We start from the raw sequence: 19,319 nt of genomic DNA, 5'->3' as shown, positions 1-19,319 counted from the left end.
CTCTGTGTATTGGTATTGTTATACCAACAGATTTAATAAAATGCCATTTTCTTAAGAGAAATCTCAAACTTGAACTGTAATGTTATATAGCTGTATAGTCAACATATTTTATTGCTCAAAAACTTAATCAAGTATTTGATGTTATTTTTAATGCATCATTTAATAAAATGTAATAATTTAATATTTTTGAGCCCTGCATTAGTCAGTGTTATTTTATTGTCATTGACACACTAATATGGTTTTGATTAATTAATATAGATAGATAGATAGATAGATAGATAGATAGATAGATAGATAGATAGATAGATAGATAGATAGATAGATAGATAGATAGATAGATAGATAGATATAGATATATAATATTAATACAAATTAATATGTGTTATGTTTTGTCAAAAAAAAAAAAAGTTCAGGTTTATTTATTTTTTATTTATTTATTTATTTATTTATTTTTAAGTTTTAGTTAAATATAATAACCGTGATTACAGGTTCTGAGAAGGACACAATGGTGACACTATTTCTAAAGCAGCTCTCTTCTGGTTCTGCTTTGACTCTCTTACACCTTCCCAGATTTAGTGGAAAGGAATCGGATCCGTCTGAGAGTCTGGTTACAGTCAGAGGTCACTCAATCCTCCAGCTCTGGATGTGTTTCTCACACTCACATTAACAAAACAGCATCAGATGATCAGTCACTCAGCCCAGGTGACAAATACTGCACTTCCATAATATACTTAAAGTGCTCTATTTTTGCGCAAATGCACTAAAAATGATTCTTTAGTACTTCTTAAGATAAATTTAAGATCATCTGAGTGTACTCAACTGTGCTATTTTGGGACACCATGAATATAAACTAAAATACACTTCTAACATACTCTCTTTGTATTAAACTAATGTATTTGGTCACACTTGTAGTACACTTGAGTGTACTAGTGTATGAAAGATAGTTCAAGTGTACTACAATTGGTAAGACAGTACGTTATAAGCGCATTTTAGTTCATTTTCATGGTTTCCCAAAATAGCATAGTTGAGTACACTCAGATGATCTTAAGTTTATCTTAAAAAGTACTAAAGAATCATTTTTAGCATATGAAGTACAAAATTAGTGTGCAAAAACAGCACTTTAAGTACATTATGGAAGTTTCACCTGGGAGTCTTCATTGAGCTCAAACCAGCAGCGATTACTTAACCACAACACACACACACACACACACACAGACACACAGACACACACACACACAGACCCACACACACACACCCACACACACACACACACACACACACACACACAGACACACAGACACACACACACACACAGACACACACACACACACACACACACACACAGACACACAGACACACAGACACACACACACACACACACACACACACACAGACACACAGACACACACACACACACACACACACACAGACCCACACACACGCACACACACACACACACACACACACACAAGACACACACACACAGACTGACACACACACACACAAGACACGCACACACACACACACACAAGACACGCACACACACACACACACACAAGACACGCACACACACACTCATATACATCTGTAACCCTGCAGCACAAAAGCAGTCATGAGTAGCACAGGTATAGTTGTAGCAATAGCCAACAATACATTGTATGGGTCAAAATTATACATTTCTCTTTTATGACAAAAATCATTAGGATATTAAGATCATGTTCCATGAAAATATTTAGTCAATTTCCTACTGTAAATATATGAAAACTTTTTGATTAGTAATATGCATTGCTAAGAACTTCATTTGAACAACTTTAAAGGAGATTTTCTCAATATTTAGATTTTTTACACCCTCAGATTCCAGATTTTCATAAATAAAATGAAGCCTCTTTTGGGGGGATTTTTTTTTTTTCATTGTGAGATTATTTTTCGGGATTTACCTCCTGATTTTCTCATCACAGTAATTAATAAAAATCTCTCTCAATTTGTCTGGAGACTATTTATATAGAAAATTAAACTCTGTATAACAAACAGCATCATAATGTACATTCAAAACTGTACTTCACATACCTATCCAATTATATAATAATGAATTACATTATTTCATTATTTTCATAACACGCCAATAATAAACTTTTAATAATAGTCCAATAAATAGTTTAATAATAACACCAATAATAGTCCAATATCAACTTTTAGTACATCGTTCATTCATTTACATTACAGATAAATTTTGAGGTAAATGTGCTCATGTGTCATTAATATCACAATGCAAGCATTTAATGTCAAATATTGTTGGTAAAAACAAGGTTTTTTACGCAGCCCGTGTCTTGTGTTTGTAATGTTGTGTTTGATTTGAGCTCTGTGTTTATGAATGATTATGGGTGTAAATCTCCTCACCTGCTGCCAGGCTCCATCAGACCCGAGAAAACTACATCAGACCCGAGAAAACTACATCAGACCCGAGAAAACTACATCAGACCCGAGAAAACTACATCAGACCCGAGAAAACTACATCAGACCCGAGAAAACTACAAAGTGCAGAGAATCGCTGGAAATATCCGCGTTCATGTGTGCGCCGCTCATCAGCATCGGCTGCGCGGTCACGGGCGCTGTGGGGGCGCGCGGCAGGATTTATTTACGCGAACATGAGCGCGGACGCGAGCCAAGACCGCGCATTACTTCAGCCGCGGAGGAAGATGATGCACAAATCTGCGGATTTGACGCTGCATTAATAAATAAATAAATCCACAGAACTAAATAAATGAAATTGAGGTCTCGTATGTGTGTGTGTGTGTGTGTGTGTGTGTGTGTTTGAGAGAGAGTGTGTGTATGTGTGTGTGTGTGTGTGTGTGTGTGTGTGTGTGTGTGTGTGTGTGTGTGTGTGTTTGAGAGAGAGTGGGTGTATGTGTGTGTGTGTGTGAGAGAGAGAGAGAGATATTTTTTTTGAATAAACATCTCTTTAGTAAATACTTCTTCAAACATTATGAACAGTCGTTACAACAATGCAAAAAAATGACAGTCTGCTACACTCTGAAAAACAATGAAACACTGTTTCCCTTCGCACAAAGAAAGGACAATTTTCATTTACATTAGAATTAATAACAGAAACAAACGCATTGACAGCCACAATTCCATGCAACACTCTCCATTGTAAGTCCCCAACCTTTTTTGTTAGCGGTAATTTATATAGAGCTCTCCACACAGGCTTGACTTCATTATCAAGCCTAAGATGAGCTCTCCAGGGACTATCCACTCGACCATTCAGTTTATCTTTATTTAAAATCTTGACAAAAGACTTATACATGGACTTACTTGTCATTGTGACCACGTTGATTGTGAGAGTTCAGTTTAACTCTAACAACGGACCAGTGCAGTTTTTAAAATCAGGAACAAGAATTAATGAATGGAAAATATCATTACTGTTAGGTTGACAATGTCCATTACAATATTCATTACACAAGGAGAGTTCAGTCTGTGCAAGTTCACTTTTCCAGTTATTAAGCAAGTGATTCACAATCCTGATAGATCGGACACCTATATGAGAGGCCAGTTTTTCAGCGTTAGACAAGTTTGGTTCAGTCAGATCAAAGACATGTTTCAAAGTAACAGTCCCCGCTGAAATGAAACGCTGTGCCATGAAAGACCCAGTTAAGTGCTCTACGTTGAATCATGTCCCATACAGCACTGGCTCTTTCAGCAACCAGAACAGTGAGTCACTGCTTGTTCTTGATTTCAGGAACATCCCCCACACAGTAAACAACCCTTGATTAAACTTGGGAAGATTACATAGCTTATGAGTCTTCAGATCCATTAAAAACAATGACTGAACTAGACCCAACTTTCCACCTTGGTTTAATATAGTATGGGCTACGGGTCTCCAGACAAGGTTTTCTGGTCCAACAAGTAGTCTTTGTATAAATTGGAGTCTGAAAGTAGCACCTCTGTTAGCGAGATGAATCAGTCCGTGACCTCCTTCTTCCTTTGGCAAAAACAAAAGACATTGTGGGACCCAATGTAAATGGTCCCAAAAAAAATGTACTAAAACTGCTTGTATTTTTGCCAGCAGCTGTGACGGGGAACATCAAGCGATGCCATAACATAGATGACACTAGATTGTTAATCACTAATACACGTCCCTTGAAAGACATTTGTGGTAAGATCCACTTCCATTTTTTAAAACGTCCTTCGATTTTTTTCTAAAACATTGTCCCAATTTTTGCACATAAATGAATTGTCTCCTAAAAACACACCCAGATACTTAAAACCACCCTTAACCCAAGATAACCTATTGGGTAAAACAGTCTTTTTAACTAACTCAACACCAAAAACTATGGCTTCACTTTTCCCCCAGTTGATTTTTGCAGATGACAAAACACTGAAATCATTTATATTATAAAACCTGGATCATGGCTATAAAACTTGGACTAAAACCAAACACTTCCAACGTTTTCCACAAGTAATGATGTTCAACTCTGTCAAATGCCTTTTCTTGGTCTGTTGAAATTAAACCAAATTCACAAACCAAAGAACTGGAGAGGTGCAAAACATCACGAATTAAAATAATATTGTCAGATATGAATACAGTAGGTCTGGTCCACATGTATAATTTGCTCCGTTGCTTTCTTCAATCTCATGGCTAATACTTTTGATAGCAGCTTATAATCAGTCGACAGTAAAGCCACTGGTCGCCAATGTTTAATCTCTTTCAGGTCACCTTTCTTAGGAAGAAGAGTAAGGATCGCCCTCCTGCAGCTTAGTGGTAAAAAACCTTTTTCAAGGCTGTTCATTAGCACAAGTCTTTACTAATTTCTTTCCAAAAAACTTTATAAAAGTCCACAGGAAGCCCATCAATACCTGGAGCCTTGCCACTCTCTCAGCTCTGCAGTGCTGTGTATAATTCAGCTTCAGAGATTAGACCACCCAGCTCTATATTAGTCTCCTCTGAAACCTGTGGTAAACCTTCATAAAAGGATTGCGCTACTTCTAAAATCTCTTGAGACTCCTTCTTAAACAGTTTTCATAAAAGTCAACAGCACATTTCCGAATCTCTGCAGATTCATGTAGTAATTGTCCAGTATTGTCTCGCAAAGAATGCATAAGTCTCTTTTGCCCATTTCTTCGTTCTAGGGCAAAGAAAAAATGAGAAGGAGCATCCATTTCAACCATGTCTTGAAAGCGTGAAGGAACCAGAGCACCTTGAGCAGAAAAACCTAACAGGTTGGACAAAGCTATTTTTTTCCTTTTTAGAACTTTATAGTGTTCTCTTTCTCCTGTGGAGTCTGCCAGCTCTTGCAGCTCTGATATTTCACTCTCTAAATCTTTCCTTGATCTGGTCATATTAAGGACAGACTCTGCTCGCACTGCATCCTGGGAGTGACGGAGACGGAGCTGCACTTCCTCACAGAATGCACAAAATATAACGATATCAGATCAAATATTCCCCCAATCTAGCACCTGTAATCCAACCCAAAAACTCAGTTTCATTCTTGGCGAAGAAGCCAAATGTTGTAATATAGCTGCAAGATTTGTAGCATCTTGTCATCTCCTGAGAGACAGCCAGAGAGAAACAAACAGCCAATAAACACACACTCACTCACAGCACAAACACACACACATTACAGCTACACACATCTATATCATCTATACAATGTTCACATTTCTAAGTTCAGTTGTTACATGATGTCTGTAGTATAATCTTTTATTTATTATTATAATTCATTATTTATTTTATTAATATTTAGTGTGTGTGTGTGTGTGAGAGAGAGAGAGAGAGAGAGAGAGAGAGAGTGTATGTGTGTGTGTGTGTGTGTGTGTGAGAGAGAGAGAGAGAGAGAGAGAAAGAGTGTGTGTGTGTGTGTGTGTGTGACTGTGAGAGAGAGAGAGAGAGAGAGAGAGAGTGTATGTGTGTGTGTGTGTGTGTGTGTGAGAGAGAGAGAGAGAGAGAGAGAAAGAGTGTGTGTGTGTGTGTGTGTGTGTGTGTGTGTGTGTGTGTGTGACTGTGAGAGAGAGAGAGAGAGAGAGAGAGAGAGAGAGAGAAAGACTGTGTGTGTGTGTAATCTGAATTTCTGATATGTTGTTATTCGCTGATACTGCAGATTTTTGGCTCCATATCCAAACATCACACACTGAAACACAAACTCCAGTATGCGTTCAGGCCTGTGTTAGTCTTAAAACAGAGAGGATTTGTGTGTGTGTGTGTGTGTGTGAAGATTAGAGGGTTTACAGACTCTGTTGATGTTTAAAGGTCTTTATATAATGAAAGAACAAAACACAGACAGCATCTTCAGATGAGACTCGGCTTTTTGCTTCTGTTCGGAGAAAAGAGATCATGTCTGCAAATAATAAAAATAACCTCATATTAGGACTGTCAGTCACAGATAATCCTGTGATTTATTTGATGTTAATGCTTACTGTTTTAATTTGCTGAATTTTGCCCCTGAATATATCAGTTTCCTTTTGTGATCAGAGTTACGTCAGGATGTAGAGCAAGGAAGACAGAGACGAAGGAGAATCAGAAACAGTCTTTAATAAGCCACAGAAAGTAATACAAGGCAGGACACACACAGAGCACTTCCATGAAGACATATAACACCAGACAAGGAAAGATGGGGCAGACAACACTTTAAATACAGGACTAAACGAGGGGTAATTAACGGGATACACCTGAACCAAATGAGACAAACACATGGGAGAAACTCACAGGGATCACGAGGGAGAAACACACACAGACAGTCCATGTTAATGCTTTCAGTTCAGGAAAATACAGTTTAATATAATAAATAATGTCACATAATGTATAGTATATTATTATTAATGTAAAATACAATATTGAATAAATATAGTATATTGTATAATAAAATGTCAAATAAATATAGAATAAATAATATATAATACATTATCATTTAAAATAAGATTTAGAATAAGATTTCTATTTAGAATAAAGCCGGGCTCACACTGTGTTCTGTATCTTCAAATACATTTTTGCATAGATAACAGGGCACATTTTCAAAATTAAATTTTGAGTGCAGAAATTTATTGGAAGGATATATATGATTTAATATTTTAAACTGTATTTCTTTTACCTTGGGAAGAATAGGAAATTTTAGATAGGATGTTCTGATATATTTAACAATGTTTTTGTCAAATCTAACTTATTTCTTAATATTTGATAAGGGTAGTGTGACTGGATGATACATTGTCTTATATATTTGTTAGTACAGAGTTTATTCTCTATTTCAATATCACCAATATATAATAAAGGAAGGACAGCAGTAATTTTGGAGTAGGAAAGGGAACATCTCATTAACATTTTTATAGCCGAAGGTATTGCATTAATAACAGTGAAGAATTGCTTTGGATGACAGGCAAATCCGTGTTTTAAAGTGAATGAATTGTAGTCTAATATATTACCCCTCTCATCCATTAGATCCAAAACTGACCAAATATTTTTATTTACCCAGTCCTCATAAAATAAAGATTTGTTTCTATGTAGAATATATTTGTTATTCCATATAGGAGTATTATGAGGTGTAAAATTGTGTGTATGCGCCAATTTCCAACATAGTAAGACTTGTTGGTGAATGCTGATAGACACTGATAAACTGTTCACCAAAACCAACAAGTTCTAAGGATTTAAAAAGAAAAGAATGCTCTATCATATCAAAGGCCTTTTTGAAATCCAAAAATAAAATGAATCCATCATCATCTATCAAGTGAAGACTGTAGGATCTCAGTTGTCTTAATGTCATACATATCATTATTAAATCCTTAGAACTTTTCGGTTTTGGTGAACAGTTTATCAGTGTTATAAAAATGATTTACAGAGACATGAACAGTTCAGTTTCTCTCCCTTTTGGTACCACACAAAGATTTAAGCTTGGCCGTGGAATAAGGCAAGGATGCCCGCTGTCCCCTCTTTTATTTATTTTAGCTGTAGATATGTTGTCCACTCTGGGTAGTCAAGACTTATCTGTAAATAAATTAAATGTATTTGGGAAAACTTTAGCAATCAGTCAGTTAGCAGATGACACTACATTATTTTTACAAAACAAAGACCAAATTCCTCTGGCTATCTCTTTAGTCAATTCCTTCTGCAAAGCTTCAGGCCTTCAACTAAATGTAAACAAATGTGAACTTTTGGCCCTACACCCCATTCTCACTGCAAAAAAAACGCGTTCGGTGTGATCGGGGCCTTATAGCACATTACATAAAAACAATATGTAAAATAAAATAAATAAAGCATATAATAAATAATGTGAAATTATGTGTGTGTGAAATTTGAAATATATTAAATGCAATGTGTGTGTGTATGTGTATGTGTGTATAAAATGAAATATATAGTATATAGGTACAAACAATAGGTCAAATAAATATATAATAAATACTATGTCAAATAAATAACAATGTAGAACTGTTATTAATATACAATAAATATGTAAAATAAAAAAAATATTTTTAATAATAATAATATAAAAAATATATATATATTATATAATAAACTGTAAAACAACTATATAATATATACTAAATAATAAATATCTCAAATGAAAATGTAATATTTAAAATATCAAATTAAAATATATAATAATATGTAAAATATATAACATGATATTTTTGAATATAACAAAAAAATGTTAAATAAATAACATAATATATATATATCTAAAATATATATAGTATATTATAGAATAAACAAAATGTAAAATAAAAATATATAATAAATGAAATATATGTGAAGTAATATTTAAAAATAAAAAGTGCTGTAGATGTACCATAGTACAGTGATGTTATCAGAATAATACCATCATACTTTGATATTTGTGACCCTGAACCACAAAACAAGTCATTACAATTGAGATTTATACATCATCTGAAAGCTGAATAAATAATAGGACAATATTTGTCTGAGATACAACTATTTGAAAATCTGGAATCTAAGAGAGCAAAAAAATCTAAATATTGAGAAAATCTCCTTTAAAGTTGTTCAAATGAAGTTCTTAGCAATGCATATTACTAATCAATAATGAAGTTTTGATATATTTACAGTACGAAATTTACAAAATATCTTCATGGAACATGATCTTAATATCCTAATGATTTTTGTCATAAAAGAAAAATGTATAATTTTGATCCATACAGTGTATTGTTGGCTATTGCTACAAATATACCTGTGTTACTGATGACTGCTTCTGTGCTGCAGGGACATATATATCACAGCACTGAATCATATAATGATCATATAATGATATTTCCACAGTCTTCAGCTGAAGCAGGTGAATCTGAGCTGATACTGTCAGATCCTCTCCATCTGTGCTTGTGTGTGTCATGCTGTGCGGCGTGTGTCGTTTGCAGTTATGTGTGTGTGTGTGTGTTTTACAGTAACACACATGACATACAGTAATGCAGCGTCAGTCACAGGTTTGACAGGCATCAGCATCAGCATATCACAGACTCCTGCAGCTGTCAAACGCTCAGTACAAATAACAAACAACTCAACACAGACTTTGATCAGATCACCAGCACAACTACTAGTGATGAGGGACTTAACTACCTGTTTAATGAACTCTGCAACTGATCAGAAAGAGTGAACACAGTCAGATAACAAGAGCAGCTGCTGGCTAAACTCATCATCTGTAATTGTGTTCACATGACAGACAGAATCACACAGGAAGCCAGAGAAAAGAACTTCCTCTTTCAGACGCTGCTAAAGCGAAAGCAGGGCTGAAGAACGACAGAAGTGTGTCTGTCTGCTCATCATCATCATCATCATCATCACAGACGCCGGTAAGATCCAGCATTAACAACACATTCTCTCTTCTGATTTACTCTGCCTATTTTGCACTTGATTACTGAACAAACATCTTAAAGAAAGCATTTTACATACATTCTAAACCAGAAGCATCTTAAATGCATTTTCTGAATGTCTTTTTAACATCTAAAATGGTAGAAATGTATTGCAGATGAGAAAAGAAAACACATTATAAATGCATCAAATGTACGTGTGCGATCTGTTATAGTTCCTTTCTGCACTGTAATGAAACGAACCATAGGACCACTGTATATTTAAAAAAATATTTAAAAATTGTTAGTAAAACAAACATTTTTAGAGTAGATTTGACACGAAAATACTATTTCTGTTTCTGTTCAAAATTTCACATTTATTTCAATGTGCTACTCCACGGTTCTTTGTAATTATTTGTGAAATTTATTCATAATTTGAGTGAAAATTGTTAATTACTTAACACACTTAAAATGTACTAAAAACAAATGTACTCAAATCGATTCAATTAGAAAAATATATAAGTATAATCACTTAAAAATATAAATAATCCAAATAAAACAGACAAAAAAATTCAATCTTAAAAATGTAAAAAATCTATTAAATCTTAAACATGTTAAATTAAAATAATTCAAAATAAAAACAATCTACATAAAAACACAAAATTAAATCTTTAAAATGTCAAATTAAAACAATTTTAAAATATAACAAACAATCTACATAAAAACACTTGCTAAAATAATTAAATCATATAAATTACAAATTAAATAAAAATACTTTTGAAATAAAAACAATAAAAATAAAACAAAACAAAAAAATTAAACCATAAAATGTCAAATTAAAATAAATGTAAAATAAAAACAACCAAAATAAAACGTACTAAAATAAATCATATAATATATATTAAACTGAAAAAATATTAAAAACTTTATTAGTGCATCAATAATACTGAAATACTTACTGATAAACAAATATGTGTGCGTGTGTGTGTATAGGTATGTTCAGGTTTGTTCTGGTTCTGCTTTGTGTGTCGCTGGTCTGTTCTGAGATCAGACATCTGACTGATCAGTGGATGGCCTGGAAATCTCAACACAACAAAGCCTACAGAAACACAGTGAGTACACACACACACACACATGATGAATCTCTCTCTGTCGGTCGGTCTGTTTGCTGTTTGACCCACTGAACTGAAATCAGCAGAATGGGGTTTGAGCAGTTCTCTAACGCTCAAGTGTCACCTCACATTTCCCATTAAAAACATGATCATTTAAATCCATAAGCGCTGAGGATTGCTCCTGGGATGCAGACACAATCAGCTCAAGTGGTGCTGTGAAATGATTAAATAAAACACAAGCGTGCAAGACTGTGATTGGTCCGGTCTAATCTGCTCTGAGAACTGTAACCGTCACGTAAAGCCAGCTGTTGTGTGTTGTGCACTAACACAGGCTTTAATGACTATTTTATGATTATTTCTAAATCCTTATGTAAAGCAGTGTCTCTTTTCGAAGTGCATGAAAAGCATTTATAAGCACCTAAATGACTCACCTTGAGTTCAGCAAAAACACAATAGAAGAAATGAGGGGAAACGTGTGAAGACTTCAGAATTTCTCCAAAAGCAACAAATGGTGGTTATTTCAGATATTAGTGACTACAAAGTAGAAAATGTAATTCTGCTTGTTGATATCTAGTTTACTAGTGTTTCAGATTTAAGGTAAAACACTACAGGTGAATAGAGTAAATAGATTTCACAATACTACGCCCAGGTGACTAATTACAGTACATTAAGACAAACGTTGAGCATTACAAGTTTTCTAAAAAGTTACTATTTAATATGCAAATAAGGAATTATCTACTTAAAAACACACTAATTTCATACATTTACAGAATAAAAATTATTGTTTGGTTTTGTTGTCATATTAGAGTTAAAGGTTTTTCTCTTTATATCACTCCATAAATTAGAAAATACCAACAACAGACAGAAACAAATACATTTTCGCCATGTTTTAAGGAATAAAATGTTGTATTAATCAGTGTGAATGATATATGAACAAACCCCTCAGTAAAAACCTTCAGAATCCAGAGAGGAATAAAACTGTAAAGTTTGGAGCATGTAAGTACAGCTGAAGTGGAGAAAAAAACTCATTTTGTGCAAATAGACGCAAAATAGATGCAAATAAATAAAGTATAATTATAAAACCAGGCAAATGATATTTTAACAAACCCCTCAGTAAAAACCTTCAGAATCCAGAGAGGAATTAAACTGTAAAGTTTGGAGCATGTAAGTGCAGCTGAAGTGGAGATAAAACTAATTTTGAGAAAATGGCTTTTAAAGATTAATTGAAATTTAAATCTTCAGACCCAAATAGATAAAGTGTAATAATAAAATCAAGCAAATGAAATATAAACAAACCCCTCAGTAAAAACCTTCACAATATAGAGAGGAATATAACTGTAAAGTTTGGAGCATGTAAGTGCTGCTGAAGTGGAGAAACAAACTTTTAAAGATGTGGATTGGAACTGAAATCTACTGATGCAAATAGATAAAGTGCATTAAAATAAACACTTAAATGTGTATTTTTGATGTTTTCTTTTGGCTTGTCTAAAAGAAGACATATTATGGAAACAAACCAGACCAGAAATAATGGTTTTGTCTGTAGTGTCTTGTGGAAAACTATGTTAAATCCAGTGTCTAGTTCTTCCACAAAAACACTTTCCAGCAACCAGTAACTGGTCAGAAGTTGCATGAAGCCAGACTGAGACAGTGTTGTGTGGTTTTGTGTCAGTGAGTGTGTGTGTTGTGTGTGTTGTGTTCTAGAGAGAGGAGCGTCACAGGAGAGGCGTTTGGGAGCAGAATCTTCTGGATATTGTGAAACATAATGAGGAGACGGCCGTCGGTCTGCACTCATACACACTGGGACTGAACCAGCTCAGCGACATGGTACTTTAACACACAGTCATTCCTCAGAAGTCTGCCAGCCCAGTATATTCAGAGATATAGCAAGACACTTCATGAGGAAACACCGAATATGGCCAAAGGAAGTCCCACATTCTAAATAAATGAGCCAGTCACTGCTCTTAGAAGCTCCAGTTACCATAGAAACAGTTGTAAGACTCGTACATGCCAACCTGAAATAATATGTGCTTTTTAAATCTGTGGCATATTTGCTGATTTGAAATAAAGACTTAAAATATTTGAAATAAAGATTGAAAGAGACTAATCATAGATTGGCAGAAGTTATAATTTTAGATAAAAAGTATATTTCTCATAAAACTCCAATTAAATACAAATAAAAATTGTATTATTAAAATCCAAAATTAAAATGAGTAATTTTTAAATAAATACAATCTACATAAAAATGCTTACCAAAAGTAATTAAATCATGAAAATGTCCAATTTAAATCATTTTAAACTACAAACAACAACGTCATTTGCACCACGCTCCTCCGTTACTTGATCTTTTTATTTTGGTGCGTCAATCTGTTAAGTTACTTTATACAAGAAATTATGATCCGCACTCACGAGAACAGTCTTCTTTTTCCATTTTATTTGACGAACATCACCAATGGGGAAAAGACACAAACTGAGGAAGGCTTGGTAACCGAAACGCTTGTGTCTTTTCCCCATTGGTGATGTTGGTCAAGTAAAATGGAAAAAGAAGACGTGAGTGCGGATCATAATTTCTTATATAAACTACAAACAACCAAATAACGTGCTCATATTAATTATATCATAATTGTTTTATTAAAATTAAAACAATCTAGCGAAAATGTATTAATTAAAAAACTTTAATAAAAAAACAATCAAAATAAAAAAAACTAAAATTTAATTAATTAAATAACATTTCTAATTAAAATAAATAGTTCAGAAATAAAAACAAAAATAAAACATTTACTAAAATTAATTACATCTTAATATGTTTTAAATAATCTTAAAATAAAAACTATTAAAATAAAACATACTCAAAATAAATTATCAAATAAATAACTAAAAACTAATTAATTAAAAATTCAATAAATTAAAAATTTTATTATTTAAAGTTAATTATTTCAAAGTACAAGCAATTAAAACAATTTTAAAATTAATTAATTTTACATTTATATGAGATGTAAAATGAAGTCAAATTGAGCTTAATAAAAGGACAAAAATATCTGTCAGTGTATTAAGAACAATAAATGAAATTAAAAGAGCAAACTCTTTTCTTTCTTTTTTACCCATTAGCAGATGTGTTATGTCATGTTGAAAAAGTCTCATGAATTGAGCTTGTAAAGCTATGGAAAAGTGGGAGTGAAGAAGGGAGAAAACAACCAATAAAACACAGACCTAAAACATACTCATTATACAGACAAATGAATATTAAAATATGAGCAGAGGTGAGAAAAAAACAAACAATAGAGTTAGGGGCCACCTTGATAGATTTTTCCAAATATAACCCAATTATAACAAAATCAAGAAATGTTTTCATTAAAGACTACTAGCATCATGAACAAATCAAATATGTGTTGATAAATTATCCTTTGAAATATAAACAATTAATATTTATCAGTTTGACTTCTTATACCATTTTACATCTTAAGTACATCTACTGTATCTTGATTAGATTTTTTCATAGGCTATGTCTTAAGGGCAGGTCAAAGGTCAGATGAATTGAGTTTTGTGTGTGTGTGTGTGTGTGTGTGTGTGTGTTTAGACTGCAGATGAGGTTAATCAATTGAATGGTTTACTGGAGGAAGATTTTCCTGATGTCAACATAACATCCCTGCCTCCATCACACCAGCCCCCCCCACCGCGAGTCAACTGGACAGAGAAAGGGATGGTCAGTCCCGTCCAGAACCAGGTGTGTATGTGTATATGTGTGTGTGTGTATGTGTGTGTGTGAAAGGATGTGACGTGGCGCCAAGTATGTTGACCCATACTCGGAATTTGTGCTCTGCATATACCCATCCAAAGTGTGTGTGTGTGCGTGTGTGGCTGTGGCTGTGGGTGTGGGTGTGGGTGTTTGTGGTTGTGTGCGTGTGTGTGCGTGTGTGTGCAAACGTGTATGAGTGAAGTGAAGTGACATACTGCCAAGTATGGTGACCCATACTCAGAATTCGTGCTCTGCGTTTAACCCATCCAACGTGCACACACACAGCAGTGAACACACACACACACACACACACACAGCAGTGAACACACACACACACACCGTGAACACACACCCGGAGCAGTGGGCAGCCATGCTGCGGCGCCCGGGGAGCAGTTGGGGGTTCGGTGTCTTGCTCAAGGGCACCTCAGTCGTGGTATTGAGGGTGGAGAGAGCGCTGGACATTCACTCCCCCCACCTACAATCCCTGCCGGACGGAGACTCGAACCCACAACCTTTGGATTACGAGTCCGACTCTCTAACCATTAGGCCACGACTTTCTGTGTGTGTGTGTGTGTGTGTGTGAGTGAGTGAGAGAGTGTGAGTATGTGTGCGCGTGTGTGTGTGTGTGTGTGTGTGAGTGAGTGAGAGAGTGTGAGTATGTGTGCGCGTGTGTGTGTGTGTGTGTGTGTGTGTGTGTGTGTGAGAGAGAGATCGAGAGTGTGTGTGCTGCTGCTATACTAAGACTTTGATCACAGAAATTTAATATTGTACATAATGTTATAATATTAATATTATAATGTAATATTATGATATTTTATCATTTTTCTAATATTATGAATAATTATTTTAATTATAATATTCAAATTTTCAAACATTTATAACATTTTATATTTATTATAATGTTTATAATGTTTTTAATTATTTTAATTTTAATATGAATATTTTCATGAATAGAAAATTTGCCATTTATTACATTTTTATTATATTATTAATAACAATTATACTTAATATACACGTCTATTATGCATAAATATATTTTTGTTTTATCTAATTATTAATAATTATTTTAGTTATAACATGCCTATTTTATACATATAAATCAAATATTGTACATCTATTATAATTTTTTATATTATTAATTATTTTAGTTATAGTATGCTTATTTTTATATATAAATCTAATATTTTTATTATATAATGTGTTTATCTGTGTGGTTTCAGGGCCCGTGTGGCTCGTGCTGGGCGTTCAGTGCCGTCGGTGCTCTGGAGGGTCAGATGAAGAGGAGAACCGGTTCTTTGGTTCCGTTGAGTCCGCAGAACCTGCTGGACTGCAGTGTGAGTCTGGGGAACCGCGGCTGCAAAGGCGGATATCTGAGCCGAGCTTTTCTCTACATCATCCAGAACAATGGCATTGACTCCAACAAATTCTACCCATATGAACACAAGGTACTGCAGAACGTTAACACACCGCCAGTGTTCATGGTCATACTACAGTATAAATCAGAGATTCACAAACTGAGGTGGTAAATTGATGGAAAGCTAATAATTTTTTTTTTTTTTTTTATAATAATAATTTTAAAATATAACATTTACCAAAAAATAAGTAAAACATAAACATTGTAAATAAAAAAAAATAATAATAATAATTGTAATACACTTAAAAATTCTACATAATACAGTAATGTTGTTGTGATATTTTTGTGATGTGACATTGTTGTGACGTTGTAGTGGCATTGTGGCATTTAGTTGAAATCGTTTGATAGCCCTAATATATATATATATATATATATATATATAAACAATTTTCAAACATTTGTCTTTTAAGTATTTATTTATGTTGTTGTGACGAAATTTACACCCCTGTGTTGTGGTGCTGTAGTGACGTAGTGACTTTGTGGTGTTGTAGTGTAGTGGCATTGTAGTATGTTGTTGTGACACTGTAGTGGCGTTTTAGTGGCATTGTTGTGATGTAGTGTTGGGGAAAGTTACTTTTAAAAGTAATGCATTACAATATTGTATTACTCCCTAAAAAAATAACTAATGTTACTTAGCTACTTTTTATGGAAAGTAATGCGTTACGTTACTTGTGCGTTACTTTTTAAATATGAGCAGGGCTTGATTGCTTTAAATACAAGAAGTTCTAATCATAGCAAATGTAAAAGCCCTTTCACACCAAAAAGTGTAATGAATAAACCTCAGGCTGAAGGAAGAGTAAAGTCACGTCTGTGCAGTAGAACGCAGGATAAGAGGGTTCAACACTCTTCAGCAATAAAACACAATGAAGCACAATTGTTAGTTTATCTAAAGTCATTTTTGCTTATTAGTATAAGGTCAGCAGCAAAGACATCGGTTAATAAAATGGGATTAGATACATTTGTGTTGTTTAACATATTTAATTATTGCAGGTTTGCGTCATATTCTGAGTTTGCATTTCACTGTTTTAATTCATTTTGATGAATACTAAATCAGTTTTTTGTGAGTGGGATGAATTAATGCACATTCACATCAGTCTAGAACTACAGTAACAGCATGTTCACACAGCACTGTCAGTCAGTAAATGGGGAAAAAGTAACTCAGATATTTTCTTGTAAATTAAAAAGCAATGCGTTACTTTACTAGTTACTTGAAAAAAGTAATATTAGGTAACTCGCGTTACTTGTTATGCGTTACCCCCAACACTGCTTGTGACGTTGTTGTTGTAATGTTTTTGTGATGTTGCTGTGATATTGTTGTGAGGTTGTGGTGAATTTTGCAGCAGGGTGCGTGTCGATACTCTGTGACGGGAAGAGCTGGATATTGCTCAGGTTTCCGGATTCTTCCGCGTCACAACGAGGTGGCGCTGCAGTACGCCGTTGCTAATATCGGACCCGTGTCTGTCGGCGTCAACGCCAAACTTGCTTCCTTCCACAGATACAGAGGCGGTGAGACATAAAATATCTCACACACACACCTGTCTATCTGCTTTCAGTCCACACACACACACTAATGATACATGTTTATTCAGGCATCTACAGCGATCCGAAGTGTAGCTCTGGACCGATCAATCATGCGGTTCTAGTTGTGGGATATGGCTCAGAGAATGCACAAGACTACTGGCTGGTGAAAAACAGGTTGATTTTCACTTGATAAAAAAAATACTATGATACAGTTATGACTTTAAAACAGGCATTTTGTCATGTTCTAAAATGTTTTTTTATTTTTTTAAATATATGTTATCATTTTTTTTATAATATTTATAATAATTACTGTATATTATTCATATTTTTATGAAATGTAAATATGTTTATATTTGTTTAAAATGATTTTAATTTTAATTATATTTGCTATAATATAATATTGTCATTCTTATAACAATAACTGTTTTAATTGTAATTTAATATTCTAATGAAATCTAAAAATAAATATTTTTTATACTTCTAATTTCTGCAATATTATCAGTAATTATTTAATTATAATATTAGTATTTGTTAAATATAAATTTATTTGACTTTTATAATATTATATATTTGTATAATGATTAATTTGATTAAAATATTCATGTGTCTACATAGAAATATTTTATATTTATTATCATTTTATAATATTATTAATTGTAATGTTCATCCTTTTATAAACATTATTTTTTAATATCACTTTATAATATTATTATTTTAGTTGTAATATGCATATTTATAGGCAAATACAATGTTTACTATAATTTTTTTATAATTATATTATATTCATATTTTCATAAATATACTGTTTTATATTAATATATGTAATAATCAGCAGGCTTCCATAGCTGTATTTCAGTGTGAGCTCTAATGACCTCTAGTGTTGAAAATATGAAATGATTTCTGTCTCTGTGTCTCAGCTGGGGAACGGCATGGGGTGAAAATGGCTTTATCCGCATGGCAAGAAATAAAAACATGTGTGGAATATCCAGCTTTGCCATTTACCCCACCATCTCATCCGACCGCAGACACACTGGGGCAGGAATATCTTACTGAATATGCATTGATTTTCTTTCGTTTCTGTCACAGCCCAAACCCAAAGAACATAAGCAAAGAACACACCTTTACAATAACCATTTGCAATTCATATTACTGGAAATAAATTTGATACTGCTTTAATATTTGTACTTTAGGGGGAGGAGCATTCTCATTCAAGAAAGCATCTGATTGGACAAAAATGTCAATACTGTGATCAATATTTTTCCAAGCAAGAATATAATTAAACATTGAAATCAGAGATCCATTGCATTTAATAAATTAAAATGCAACATATAAAAATAAAATTAAATAAATATAAATGTAAAATGAAAAAACTTTTAATTTAAAAACTTTTGCAATTATTAAATCATAAAAATGTCTTTAATTGTAACACTGAAATGAGAGATTCAGTGTTTCATGTGGCTAATGAGGAAAAATAAGTCTTACGTTTGATTAAAATAAGCTTTTTGCATTTATTTCCATTCCATTATCTCCATTTATTATTATTATTATTTAATTATTAACGATACAAGGTTTCTGGACCAAAACTAAACAGTTGTCATCTTAATGCACGAATTTGGTTACTTGGTAAAACTATTAATAACTCATAAAAATGTGTCTTTTGAAATTAAAGGTTAACCATTTTTTGTAAAAAACATAAAAGTTAAAGGAGGAAAAAGAAGGGAAAATGTTATAATTGTAGTTATAATACCCATATTTTTAA

The 19,319-nt window shown here is 33.4% G+C and overlaps 1 protein-coding gene across 1 annotated transcript; it reads left to right on the top strand.

Annotated features, from left to right (window-relative positions):
• Positions 1-9,415: 9,415 nt before the first annotated feature.
• On the top strand, positions 9,416-19,268 carry LOC306846752 (cathepsin S-like). The gene is made up of 8 exons (XM_079380342.1): positions 9,416-9,783; positions 10,774-10,892; positions 12,594-12,716; positions 14,467-14,613; positions 15,846-16,070; positions 17,380-17,545; positions 17,629-17,734; positions 18,478-19,268. The coding sequence occupies exons 2-8, from the start codon at positions 10,776-10,778 to the stop codon at positions 18,611-18,613; spliced, it is 1,020 nt and encodes a 339-aa protein (XP_079236468.1). The 5' UTR covers positions 9,416-9,783; positions 10,774-10,775; the 3' UTR covers positions 18,614-19,268.
• Positions 19,269-19,319: the final 51 nt, after the last annotated feature.

The sequence above is a fragment of the Barbus barbus genome (genome assembly GCF_936440315.1).
Source record: "Barbus barbus genome assembly, chromosome: 27".
NCBI lineage: Eukaryota > Metazoa > Chordata > Actinopteri > Cypriniformes > Cyprinidae > Barbus > Barbus barbus.
Note: the sequence above shows the minus strand (reverse complement) of the source record. Positions and strands in the feature narration are given on the sequence as shown.

What these genes read in the sequence shown, in the direction of transcription:
- LOC306846752 (XM_079380342.1), top strand. Translation starts at nt 10,776, where the DNA reads ATGTTCAGGTTTGTTCTGGTTCTGCTTTGTGTGTCGCTGGTCTGTTCT. An exon ending in TCTACCCATATGAACACAAG is followed by an intron (nt 16,071 to 17,379) that starts GTACTGCAGAAC and finishes TGAATTTTGCAG; the next exon opens with CAGGGTGCGTGTCGATACTC. An exon ending in TACTGGCTGGTGAAAAACAG is followed by an intron (nt 17,735 to 18,477) that starts GTTGATTTTCAC and finishes TCTGTGTCTCAG; the next exon opens with CTGGGGAACGGCATGGGGTG.